General features: G+C 47.1%; 1 protein-coding gene across 1 annotated transcript in view; it reads right to left on the bottom strand.

Moving 5' to 3' along the window:
• LOC132588273 (kinesin-like protein KIF19) overlaps positions 1-13,616 on the bottom strand; it is a 34,819-nt gene that overhangs the window by 15,407 nt on the left and 5,796 nt on the right. The window contains exons 2-8 of the mRNA XM_060260636.1: positions 12,245-12,355; positions 9,698-9,785; positions 7,744-7,880; positions 6,964-7,089; positions 4,513-4,707; positions 1,690-1,842; positions 458-580 (exon numbers count right to left, since the gene is read on the bottom strand). Of these exons, the coding sequence (XP_060116619.1) occupies positions 458-580; positions 1,690-1,842; positions 4,513-4,707; positions 6,964-7,089; positions 7,744-7,880; positions 9,698-9,785; positions 12,245-12,355 (933 nt within the window). The remainder of the gene's footprint in view (positions 1-457; positions 581-1,689; positions 1,843-4,512; positions 4,708-6,963; positions 7,090-7,743; positions 7,881-9,697; positions 9,786-12,244; positions 12,356-13,616) is intronic.

Genomic DNA, 13,616 nt, shown 5'->3' on the forward strand with positions numbered 1-13,616 from the left:
TCTTTTATCTTCTTTTCCCCACAATAGACACCCTGTGAGGTAGGTAGGGTTGAGAGAGCTCTGACAGAAACGGCTCTCGAGAGAAATAGCTCAGCAAGAACTTGTGACTGATTCAAGGTCACACCAGCAAGTGGTACAAACCCGGCTCTCCCAGATGAGAGTCTACACTCTTAACGGCTACACCAAACTGACTCACCAAACTGGATCCAGCAGGCCTCTTCTTAGGTCTTCTGTGAGTGAGGGGAAAGAGCCGGGAGACAAAAGAGGAAGCCATCGAAAGGGAGAAATGGAATAGGGGAAGCCCAGATAACAGGAGAATGGGGAAGTCCAGATAAAGTGACAATACGTGATGTTGGTTTCCCCTGTCCTTGAGGGCCCCTTGCTTGTACAGGACATTCATATATTGTGTGCCTTTCAGGTTACAGGACGGAGCTCTTGTGTGGTTGTGCTTTCTCACCCTGGTTTTGATGTTTTTCGCTCGATACGCATAGATCAGGGTAGTCCGAGATTCCTCAAAGTAAATGCCGGCTGGGCTGATGTGAGCGATCATCACAGTTCTGCTGTTTCCTCCCAAGGAGTCCTATCGGATAATATTGCCATCGATAAAACCACCGACAGGCCTCAGGCACAGCATCGTCAAACCCCCTCAAAGGCAGGAGCACAGCAGTGAAGGATTTACAGCAAACCGGGGGATCCAAACCGGGGGATCCCCTGCCCCCACCTGGGGATTGTGCAAACCAAATCACGGCAGAGAGTGACTGGAGAAAACCCAACGGTTCCGCGATAACCAGCCTCACAAAAAAGGAAACATATAAACAAGGAATGGAAAATACGTATTCATACTTAACAACACCCTTATAGCGCATTATTTCCAATATCACACCCTGACATACGAAACACCCATCTCGTGTGCAACAGAAGGACATAAATGAATCATTCAAAGGCAAAGTCCTGAAGCATTTCAGTACTTCAAAGTCCTTCAACTTCAAAGGAAACCTCGGTCCAATTTTCCCGAGGAGTCCATGCGATGGCAGCAAATCCACTCTGTCCAATATTTCTTGTGCACAGCAGTCTTGAAACACAGCGACGAGGTCGTACTGTTATGTTCCCTCGTTTCCCTAAAAAGCTTCGACCAGCTTTCAGCAATCTATCAGAGCATGGCAAGATTCCATCGTTTTTGCACACAATTACGTTACATAGATTTCAGGTTTTCACGGCTGGCATCATCATTAGGGTTTGTAGAATCTTTCGGGCTCAAGTGCCGTGTTCTACTGGAGAAAGTTTTTCTTCCAGACGTTTCGTTCTCAGCTGCGGAGAACATCCTCAGTGGCATTGCAGCCAGAGCAGGCGCTCTGACCTTCTTGGCTGCTGTGCATTGAGCTTCTTGGCGCTCTGACCTTCTTGGCTGCTCAATGCACAGCAGCCAAGAAGGTCAGAGCGCCTGCTCCGGCTGCAACGCTACTGAGGATGTTCTCCGCAGCTGAGAACGAAACGTCTGGAAGAAAAACTTTCTCCAGTAGAACACGGCGCTTGAGCCCGAAAGATTCTACAAACCCTAATTACGTTACAGTCTTCTATTCCCTGTTTATATGTTTCCTTCTTTGTGAGGCTGGTTATCGCGGAACCGTTGGGTTTTCTCCAGTTACCCACCTGGGGATTGGCAACCCTCATTCCCAACGACCCAAGTACCTTCAAGAGGCGGGTGAGTTTGCTGTCTCGGAAGTTGACATATTGAGCCCGGCTGGCTCCTTTCTCGCTGAGGGCATTGATGCAGTTCCCCAGGGCAAGCAGCGAACGGTTGATGTGGGCACCCTCTTTCATCCTCTTGCCTCGGTTCTGCGTCTACACAGGAAGAGGAGCTAACCGGTTGGTCTTTACATTCAGAAGGAACCATTGGGCTCAGAAAATCTGGAAACTGGTGGCCAGGAGTACTTCCTGACGCCAATTTCATCTCAGTCATGAGCTCACACTGGTGACCTTTGGTAAGCAACACTTGTTCACCTACCATTGCCAGCTCTTGGTTGGGAAATTCCTGAAGATTTAAGGGTAGGATTCAGGGAGGGAAGTGAACTCAGCAGGGTATAATGCCACAAGAGTCCACCCTCAAAAGTAGCCATTTTCTCCAGTTGGGAGATCAGTTGTAATTCTGGAAGAACTCCAGGTCCCACCTGGAGGCCGGCAACCTTACGTTCACCCCTCTCCTACACCTGAAATTTTACATTTAATACTTAGTTCATATCCTTGAGTGTATGGACATAAGTTGGATACCTTGGGTTTGGAGGACGAACTCTTATAATGTGCGCAAGTAATTAACCATCCAACAATTGTTGGACTGTGAAGGGAAGAAAATTGATGTAATTTTGTAAGCTTTGTAATAGTTAATGAATTGGCAATGAAGATTATGTGGAAGAAAAACAGCTGATTTAATTTTATAAATTGTGGGACTATTAAATGGTAAGCAGGATAATTTAATCTGTCTTTAAACATGCAGAAGTAAAACCATAAAGGTTTAAACCATTAAAATTATATAATCTTTACTGTCAATTAATTGTCAGGAAACCCACAAAATTTAATCGGTTTCCTTTCGTCCGCAATCCCACAATATATTAAGTATATATGTAGTGAATTCCTATGTAGCTTTGCCAGGGGAAACGGCTTTATCCATTATATTTTCATCCTGCTTTTCTGCCAAACGTTGCTTCCCAACGCAGTTCCCAGGGACCAAAAAACCAATACAAACAACAGGGAAATCCAGCATCTTGTTTTTTCCTCGGGGAGGGAATCCCCAATTGAGCTGCGCCCAAGCACAATGGTTTCTTTCTGCCTTCTCCTCTGCAGATCCCATCTATGGAAGCAACAGCAGAAGTTAGGAGGGGCTACGGGAGCCTAACGCAGAAGACCAAAACAGCTCTTGCCATCTAGGGTTCCCCAGGGCTGTCTTAACCCATGGGCCTGATGGGCCTCACGAGCATAGGGGCCCCAAACTAATCTGTGTATGATGCAGTAGTAATAACCAGGTATTGATAGTCTGTGAATATATGAATGGGTAAGCTTTTTGTTTCTTTTGCAAGCCTCGTGTATTGTTCAAATGTTTATCACGTTGATTAGCTGTTGTCGCACAGCATGTTTTTTAATGTTTCGACGCCGATTGTGTTGGAAGTGCCAATAAAATAAATATATATTTAATGTTATCGGCCATTTACGTTTTTATTCCTGCGAGTAGTTGTCGCAGGGGCCCAGTACACTGCTTTGCTCGAGGCCCATAATGCTGTTAAGATGGCCCTGGGGTTGCCAACCTCCAGGCAATGCCTGGAGATCTCTCAAAACTATAGCTGATCCAAGACAGAGATTGTTTCTCTGAACTGAACAGGGATATTGGGTTTTTTATGTCGTTACATATGTTAAAACCCCCTCTTACCAAGCATAGCTATATATCCACAGTATTCCAATGTATTTCTCTTTTAGAATAGTGTATCAGAATAATTTTTTTTTGTATTGGTCTACTCTAATAAGGGATCTTGGCTGTTTATCTCATTACATATAACTAAACCCATCTTCTGCAATATTTTAATGTATTCTTTTTTTCTAATAGCAAACTAGAATGATGTTTATAATGTATGTTACATGTTAAAAAGACAATTAGATGGACAGGAACACCTCTGGGAAAGACATGTCCTCAGTTTAACCCAGACTTGCAAGCAATAGACTAATTAACAGACAGCATTTCTTGCCTTATGACACTCTCGCCATCATTCTCCCATTCTGACATGTTTTATTGGTTTCCCACACAAATGCTATCCAGACCAAATGTTCTTTCAGTTTGTTAATGTCACTATTTTGCCATTGGATTCTAGCTTTGCATTCTGAACCACTGCCCACCAGCTATCTGTAGCTCTGCTCACTGTACTCCATTTCATTATCTGATGAAGTATGTATGCATGAGTACGAAACCTTACATTCTGAATAAAACTGTATTGGTCTTAAAGGTCCTACTGGACTCCTACGTTGTTCTACTGCTTCAGACCAACACAGCTGCCCACCTGGATCTATCTACATGGGGTCATACCCTGCTGAGGTCCCTACCCTCTCCAAATGGTGCCCTCCCCAGGTTCCAACCTCACACACACAAAAAAATCTCCAGGAATTTCCCAGCCCTATGGCCAGCACTGGGGGATTTGTTTTGCTGGGACGCAAACTACTAACCAGGAAGAACTTCCAGGTCAAAGGTCCTGCTCATTCAAAGCACATCAGCATGTGAAACTGCCTTCTACTGAATCAGACCCTCGGTCCATCAAGGTCAGTATTATCTCCTCCGGCTGGCAGCCGCTCTCCAGGGTACTGAAACTGAGATCTTTCACATCACCTGCTTCTGGTTCCTTTTAACTGGAGATGTTGAGGATTGAACCTGGGACCTTCTGCATGCCAAGCAGATGCTCTCCCCCTGAGCCTTGGAAGACCTTGTCTAAGGAACTACGGGGGCTTAAGGAGTGGGGGAAGCAGACTGAGCTGTACCTGAGCTGCTCTTTCTGACCCAGCCAGGTCAACCATGAAGAGCCTCCCGACTCTCACTTCCTCGTTTGTATCCTTCACTCGGCTTGTCTGCTTCACCGTCACTTGGAGGACAGCATGTGACCGAGAAGACGTCTTGTTGGCAGCTGTGGGCTCTTGAGTGCGTTCTTTGTTCCCTTTCGTTAAGAGCTCCATGATCTAAGTGAGGCAAAAGGAAAGGTCCGCTGGGCTTGTGGAGGGCTTGCCGAGGTGGCCACGAGGAACAGAGGTGCCTTTCAGAGATAGATCCAAGCATCCACTAACTGGTGACCAATGTGAAGCTTCCCATCCAGAGGCAGTCAGCCTCTGGATAACGGTGCTGGAATGCAATACAGGGGTTCTGACCCCTTCAGGATAGCCAACTGGCCACTGAGTGAAACAGGATGCTGGATTAGAATCATAGAGTTGGAAGGAACCTCCAGGGTCATCTAGTCCAACCCCCTGCACGATGCAGGAAATTCACAAACACCTCCCCCTAAATTCACAGGATCCTCATTGCTGTCAGATGGCCATCCAGCCTCTGTTTAAAAACCTCCAAGGAAGAAGAACCCACCACCTCCCGAGGAAGCCTGTTCCACTGAGGAACCGCTCTAAACTCATAAACACCTCCCCCTAAATTCACAGGATCTTCATTGCTGTCAGATGGCCATCCAGCCTCTGTTTAAAAGCCTCCAAGGAAGGAGAGCCCACCACCTCCCGAGGAAGCCTGTTCCACTGAGGAACCACTCTAAACTCACAAACCCCTCCCCCTAAATTCACAGGATCCTCATTGCTGTCAGATGGCCATCTAGCCTCTGTTTAAAAGCCTCCAAGGAAGGAGAGCCCACCACCTCCCAAGGAGGAAGCCTGTTCCACTGAGGAACCGCTCTAAACTCACAAATCCCTCCCCCTAAATTCACAGGATCTTCATTGCTGTCAGATGGCCATCTAGCCTTTGTTTAAAAACCTCCAAGGAAGGAGAGCCCACCACCTCCCGAGGAAGCCTGTTCCACTGAGGAACCGCTCTAAACTCACAAATCTCTCCCCCTAAATTCACAGGATCTTCATTGCTGTCAGATGGCCATCTAGCCTTTGTTTAAAAACCTCCAAGGAAGGAGAGCCCACCACCTCCCGAGGAAGCCTGTTCCACTGAGGAACTGCTCTAAACTCGCAAATCTCTCCCCTAAATTCACACGATCTTCATTGCTGTCAGATGGCCATCTAGCCTTTGTTTAAAAACCTCCAAGGAAGGAGAACCCACCACCTCCCAAGGAGGAAGCCTGTTCCACTGAGGAACCGCTCTAAACTTACAAATCTCTCCCCCTAAATTCACAGGATCTTCATTGCTGTCAGATGGCCATCTAGCCTTTGTTTAAAAACCTCCAAGGAAGGAGAGCCCACCACCTCCCAAGGAAGCTTGTTCCACTGAAGAACCGCTCTAAACTCACAAACCCCTCCCCCTAAATTCACAGGCTCTTCATTGCTGTCAGATGGCCATCTAGCCTTTGTTTAAAAACCTCCAAGGAAGGAGAGCCCACCACCTCCTAAGGAAGCCTGTTTCACTGAAGAACCGCTCTAAACTCACAAACCCCTCCCCCTAAATTCACAGGATCTGCATTGCTGTCAGATGGCCATCTAGCCTTTATTTAAAAACCTCCAAGGAAGGAGAACCCACCACCTCCCAAGGAAGCCTGTTCCACTGTGGAACCACTCTAAACTCACAAATCTCTCTCCCTAAATTCACAGGATCTTCATTGCTGTCAGATGGCCATCCAGCCTTTGTTTAAAAACCTCCAAGGAAGGAGAGCCCGCCACCTCTTGAGGAAGACTAGACGGATCACTGATTCTATCTCATGTTCTTAGGGGTTCTGTGATGGTGAAGTCAATTTCAGGGAAGCAGAGAGAGAGAGATTATCCTCCCAGGCCCCAACATGGATCCACTTCCAGGTTCCTCCCAGCCAGGACCATGTTCCAAATCATGTAAGATTTTGGCTGGATGACAATAAAATTCTGCCATTGCTGGGTCTCCTTCCCCTTTCTATTTTCAGATCTTGTTACACAGGCATAAGGGATGTCTAGTCTTCAGTGGGGGCTCAGATTAGCAGTGGGAGACAAAGTGAGAGAGGAAAATGCAGCCTTATGTACATACTGGAAGTTCTCACAGGAAGTGACAATGGGCAGGTCTAGGAATTGCCAGAAACTCTGTGGTTTTTGCCATAGAGTTTCTGGAGGTTCCTAGAGCTACCCTTCATCATTTCCAGTAAGAACTTCTGGTAAGTACATGAAGGTGCATTTTAAAAGATCCCATTATGCTGCATCCACCCCCAACCCTGTGTTACTCTTTAACAGGAGCTCTGACCTTCTGTGGGCGCTCTGCCAAACTTGTTCCTACATCAGCCATTCCCTCCTTTCCTTCAGAAGGCCATTCTACTGTACCTCTTGGGCATTTGTGGTTGATACTTCCGTAATCCCAGCAATCTGGATGCTCCCCTTCGAGTCTTCTCTTAGCTCCAGGAATCCCGAAGATGGGTTCAGGAGATCACGAATTACTTCGTTATAAATCTGAAAGAAAAAAAGACAATGTTCCTGAATGCAGGGGGAAGGGATTTTTAAATCCAGGGCCCTGCAAATAGTTTGGTCCAGTTCTCATTTGACTCTGAATTCAACAGAATATTTTAGGTGTGTACTAGGGGTGTCAGCCTCCAGGTGGGGCCTGGAGATCTGCAAACTACAATGGATCAGTTTCCTTGAGGGAAAATGGTTACTTTGGAAGGTGGACTCCACTTTATGGCACCTGCCCCACTGAAGTCCCTCCCCTCCCCAAATTCTTCCCTCCCCAGGCTCCACCCCCAGATCTCAGGCATTTCACAACTCTCTCTCCCTTCCTCTGAGTGTTGAACTTCAGAAATCAGGCAGCCAGAATGGCAAATATGGTTGGAAATCCAGCATGGGGTAGCACTTCCTGTGTCAGACTGGGACCTCGGAAGTGATGTCGTCACTTTGGCGACATTGCACAGTGATGCTCTGGTATTTTGGGCAAAACTCTATGGTTACCATAGAGTTTTGTCCAAAATACCAAAGCATCACCACGCAGCAGTGTCAATGAGATGACATCACTTCCTTGTAATATCATTGCATCATGTATGTGGCCGGGATTTCCTCCCACTGGCCAGTGGTAGGGAAGAAGACTCTGTTGGCAGATTCTGGTCATCCTACCTCTAAGTACGACATACAGACTGAGTAGGCCATGTCCCCACTCGTGACCTCAATAGCTTTGAAGAGATCATGGAGTGTTCGGATGTAGATACCAGGTTCAGAGTCCAGGCCCAGCATGGTGTACGTTTTCCCAGCCCCTGGATCAAACACAGAGAAAGGCAGATGTCTGAATGCCCCCTGTAAGTCTAATGGTTAATGTGCCAGACTAGGATTTGGGAGACCTGCGTTCGAATCCCCTACTCAGCCACGGAAGCTCGTTTGGGTGACCACGGCCTAGTTATTCTCTCTTGGTCTAGTTTACCTCACAGGGTGGTGGTTGTGAGAACAAAATGGAGGATGCAAGAAAGAGCTAAATCGCTTTTGATTCCCCATTGAGAAGAAAAACAAGGTATAAATATCTAAATATAAATAAAATAAGGGAGGGCATCTATGGGTTTTGCAAAAGCTTATTACTAGATCTTAGTTCTTTTCTACTTTTCTTTCCTCAGTGACACAACCGCACTCCCTCCCTGGGTTCGCTTCCTAAACCATAAAGGTTGGGCCCAGAGTGGAGTAATTGCTAAAGCATCAGGGTAGGATCTGGGAGCCCCAAGTTCAAGCCCCCACTGTGCCATCGAAGCTCACCGAGGCAGCACACGCTCTTAGCCTGGCCTACCTCACAGGGTTGTTCTGAAGATAAAAGGGAGGAGGGGGAAATGATGCTGTAAGCCTGTTGGAGATGGAGGAGGAGGAGGAGGAGGAGGAGGAGAAAGAGAAGAAGAAGGAGAAGAAGATGATGCTATTGGATTTATATCCCGCCCTATACTCTGAATCTCAGAGTGGTCACAATCTCCTTTACCCCCCCCCCACAACAGACACCCTGTGAGGTAGGTGAGGCTGAGAGAGCTCTCACAGTAGCTGCCCTTTCAAAGACAACTTCTGCCACAGCTATGGCTGACCCAAGGCCATGCCAGCAGGTGCAAGTGGAGGAGTGGGGAATCAAACCTGGTTCTCCCAGATAAGAGTCCGCACACTTAACCACTACACCGAACTGGCTCTCAAAGAAAGTGAGTGCAAATACATAAATAAGTGCTCTAGTTCTGCCCACTCATTTTGTGATTCCAAATCGTTAAGTAGTGAGTTCAGTCAGCATAGTGATTCAGCATCTTTATTAAGTGACTATAAACTACAACCCAGCACTCAGAACATGCAGCCACATATCTGGTTGGGTCAGGGGAAACCCAGTCCCCAGGAAGCAAAAATCACCCTGCGATTGCACCCCTTTTGGATCCTTCATTAGAATATGCATCCTCATTGGCAGATCCTAGGATCCTCTGATACTGCCTCCTGATTGGCCGGTTTGAATTATGTAGTCAACCGGGATGCAGATCTTTGGATCCTCTCAGTCTATTGTGTTGTGCCGCAGGCTCAGGACACCACACAAATGATGGAGGAGGAGGTGGTGGTTTTGGATTTATATCCTGCTCTTCTCTCAGAGTCTCAGAGCAGCCTACAGTTGCCTTCTGTTCCTCTCCCCACAACAGACACCCTGTGAGGCAGGTGAGGCTGAGAGAGCTCTTTTGAGAACTTCTCTTAAGAGAACAGCTCTGAAAAAACTGGAACCAACCCAAGGTCACATCAGCAGAGGAGTGGGGAATCAAGGTCACATCAGAGGAGCAGTGGGGAAACAAGGTCACACCAGAGGAGGAGTGGGGAATCAAGGTCACATCAGAGGAGGAGTGGGGAATCAAGGTCACATCAGAGAATGAGTGGGAAATCAAGGTCACATCAGAGGAGGAATGGAAAATCAAGGTCACATCAGCAGAGGAGTGGGGAATCAAACCTGGTTCTCCCAGATAACAGTCCACCGCTCTTAAGCATTACACCAAACTGGCTCTTCCTTGCAACTTTTCATCCCTCCAAGCAGACCCTGATAGACCAAACCTGACAAACAAGACTGTTTAAACCATTTTACCTGTTGGCCCATATGCAAAGACTGTTGCATTATATCCTGAAATGACCCCTTCTATGAGATTTTTGGTTGTGCACACATAGACCTCCTCCTAAGGGCAAAAAAAAATGCAACATTTCAGATTGAGCAACATTGCAATGGATCTAGATTTATACACAAGCACATACGCTTTCTGGATTAAACTGTTCATCATAATGTTCAAATTAAAGGTTAAAGTAGTCCCCTCTGCAAGCACCAGTTGTTTCCGATTCTGGAATGATGTCGCATCATGACATTTTCACAGCAGACTTTTTACGGGGTGGTTTGCCATTGCCACCCGCAGTCCTCTACACTTCCCCCCCAGCAAGCTGGGTCCTCATTTTACTGATCTCGGAAGGATGGAAGGCTGAGTCAACCTTGAGCCGGCTACCTGAACCCAGCTTCCACTGGGATGGAACTCATGTCGTGAGCAGAACTCGGACTGCAGTAATGTAGCTTTACCACTCTGTGCCACAGGGCTCCTTAATGGTCAAATTAGTTCATGTTAAAGTTACAAAACCCTTTTCCATCAGCAGAATTTAATCAGGTGGGCCAAGCGTTTTGTTTTCAGTCCCTGGGTTCGACCCCCAGCATCTCCAATTGAAAGGACCAGGTCGGAGGCGATGGGAAGACCCCTGCCAGAGACCGTGGAGAGCTGCTGCCAGTCTGAGTAGACAAAACTGACTTTGAAGGAACAGGGGTCTGTTTCAGTATAAGGCGGCTTCATTTAAGGAGGGCTTAGCAGCAGAGCATCAGCTTGGCCTGCCGAAAGCCCCAGGTTCAAACCCCGACATTGCCAAGATCAGGTGAGATGAAAGACCTCTGCCCAAGACGCTGTATGTCAAGCATGGCTAATTCTGATCAATAACTGATGGTTTTAGGGCCTGGCTAAAAACAGGTCTGGGTAAGATCCCAGAGAACCAAATGTTGTTAGTTTATTATTCTTCTCTGACTCCTCTCTTGCTTTATGACTGTTAATTAGAGGGAACAAAGCAATCAGCACTTTCCCATGAATCCTTCTCTGGGAGGATGAGCCATCTGGGCATTGCAAGGCCGAATGCCTGATAACGCCCTGGGAATGTATGTAGTTGTGATATTCTATGTGTCAACGCTCCCCTGCTTCCCCTCCCCGTAGGAATCCTTTTGAAGTGTATCTTAAAAGTTGTGTATCAATGTATTGGTTTCATTCTTCTCAAGCCACGGCTTGAGCCAAAGTATCGGTCTGTCAATAAATGTAGTCTTTGTATCCACTTCGACTCGTCATTGAACCCGCATGCTTGACACTGGAGAGCTGCTGCCAGTCTGAGTAGACATCAGTGACCCTGATTGACTGAGGGTTTGATTCAGTAGAAGGCACTTAGTGGAAGCCAAGAATCAAAAATAAGCATAAAAAATCTAGAAGGTGTCTCAGGTTCCCTGACAATATATTTTTCATGTATTCACAAATCTATCTAGCAGGTGTTGTAGTGTCTGCCTTGTGTGCTTGCTTGTAACCATAATTTTACAAGCTGTGCAGGAGGTGGCTACCATGGGGAGCTGGCTTATCTAGTAATCATGGCAATGACATAGAATAGCAACGGAGGGAATGCATTGTAACCGTGAAGACCCAGGGAAGATGTCTCGCGTTTACACTAAAGTCTGGGAACTATAACGGGCAATTGGGGGAAGCTTAACTTTCTTGTGCATTTTTTTGTTTCCTATAATAATTGCCATTGTTTGCATTCAAACCATTCTCAGCAATGGCATTCTGGCAGAGGGTCACTGCTGTGCATCTGATTCCCAATAAACCTCGCCCATTTTCATATATGCTTGGATACTTTGGGTCAGCAACTGGCAAAAGCTTACAGAAGGCTTTTGATACAGAATTTCATTGACCCAGATGGAACAGTAAGGAGAACAGAGAATCAGAAAAAGAAAGAGTCAAACTATCCATCATTGCCTCTTTTCTCTCAGGGTAGAGAGATGGATGTAAAAAAAGGCAGAGAGAGGGAGATTTTCACAGGTTGGTTCTGGGATCACCGCCATGGGTTAATGTGTCAGACTATGGATTAACCAAATGGGCCAAAAAGCATTACAGGTTTTCCCATATGCACCACTGTCCCCATCCGAATTGGGCATGGTGGGCGCAAAAACTGAGGAGAACCTGCTACTTGGATCTGAGACACAGGGTGGGGCCCCTAGTTCCAACTTGCTGGTCCAGAACGTACCTCATTTTTGTGGTTTGGATCATAGGTACACAAAAGACAAGCTATACCTAGTAGCAGATTCTCCTCAGTTCTTGCACCTACCATGTCCAATTTAGATCAGGACTGCGGTGGTTATGGGAAAATCTACAAGGTGTTTTGGGTCTGATCTCCTTGCTTTTCCATCGCAGGTACCTTTGAGTTACCACAGCTTTCCTGCCATGACCATTCCACCTGTACAGCCCACCATCACAGCGGCAGCTGGCCGAAGAAGAAAGGAGGGAAAATATTCTGCTCCGAGGACGACAGAAGCCAGATTCTTTCGGAGATATAGGAATGAAAGCCTCACCTGACTCGCCATGTGGTCGAAAACCATGTCGAAAATAAAGGTCTTCTCTCGGGACCGATTGGCACGCAAGATGTCATCTGGATCTTCCGTTGGATCCATCAGAACCATCATCTGTCACAGAGAAACAATTCCCAAGTTCAGTTGGGCGGACACAGAGGTGGCATAAGTTTTAAATGCTTTCATATCAATAAGGGCATGGCTTGGGACGGAGGGCCTGCTTTTGACTCAGCTGCGTAGTGTTATGTCTTTATTTCTTTATTAATGGGACAATGAATGAATAGAACAAAGATCTGAGTCAAGTGGCACCTTCAAAACCAGGCATTTTTTTTTGCAGGAAAAAGAAAGCCCAGAAGGAACTCATTTGCATATTAGGCCACACCCCTTGATGGCACCATTGTTTCTACAAAAAAAGAAGATGAAGATATTGGATTTATATCCCACCCTCCACTCCGAAGAGTCTCAGAGCGGCTCACAATCTCCTTTCCCTTCCTCCCCCACAACAGACACCCTGTGAGGTGGGTGGGGCTGAGAGGGCTCTCACAGCAGCTGCCCTTTCAAGGACAACCTCTGCCAGAGCTATGGCTGACCCAAGGCCATGCTAGCAGGTGCAAGTGGAGGAGTGGGGAATCAAACCCGGCTCTCCCAGATAAGAGTCCGCACACTTAACCACTACACCAAACTGGCTCTCCCAAAAGAAACTCATTTGCATTTAGGCCGCACACCCTGACACCAAGCAAGCCTCAGATTCAGTAGGAGCCCACAAGAGCGCAGCTCCCGAACCTTTCTGAGGGTTCCCCCTCTTCCTTCCCACCTACCTTGTCCATCAAATAGTAGGTGCAGCTGCATAACAATCCCTGGATTAGGAGAGAGGGCAGCCAGCCAGCCACCAGGAGCTTTGCCATGCCCCCAGCAGCCCTCATTAGCCCCTGGAGAAGCCCCACCACCTTTCTCCACTTCTTATGTGATTTTGGGTGGCAGGTGGCTTGCTGGCCTTTTGACTGGGGGAGTAGCGACCAAGGAGAGCCCCAGGTGAGCGAGGCCTGCTTGGGCTGGCAGAATCTCTAGCCAGCCCAAGCAGGCCTCGCTTGCCCAGGGCTCTCCTTTCTTGCATTGAGTTGCTTTTGGCTGGCGGGGGGCATTTGCTAATGAGTTATGCTAATGATCTCCACCACCTATTTTTCTACAAAATGACCCCTGATGCCCAAGTCAGCCGGAACTGCGTTCCTGTGCCTTCCTGCTAAAAAAAAAAACCCTGTTCAAAACCAACAAAGTTTAATTACAGGCTTTTTTTTGTAACTCCTTTGCATATTAGGCCACACACCCCTGATGTAGCCAATCCTTCAAGAGCTTTCAGGGCTCTTCTTACAGGGCC

This window comes from Heteronotia binoei, chromosome 20 (assembly GCF_032191835.1).
Source record: "Heteronotia binoei isolate CCM8104 ecotype False Entrance Well chromosome 20, APGP_CSIRO_Hbin_v1, whole genome shotgun sequence".
NCBI classification, from domain to species: domain Eukaryota; kingdom Metazoa; phylum Chordata; class Lepidosauria; order Squamata; family Gekkonidae; genus Heteronotia; species Heteronotia binoei.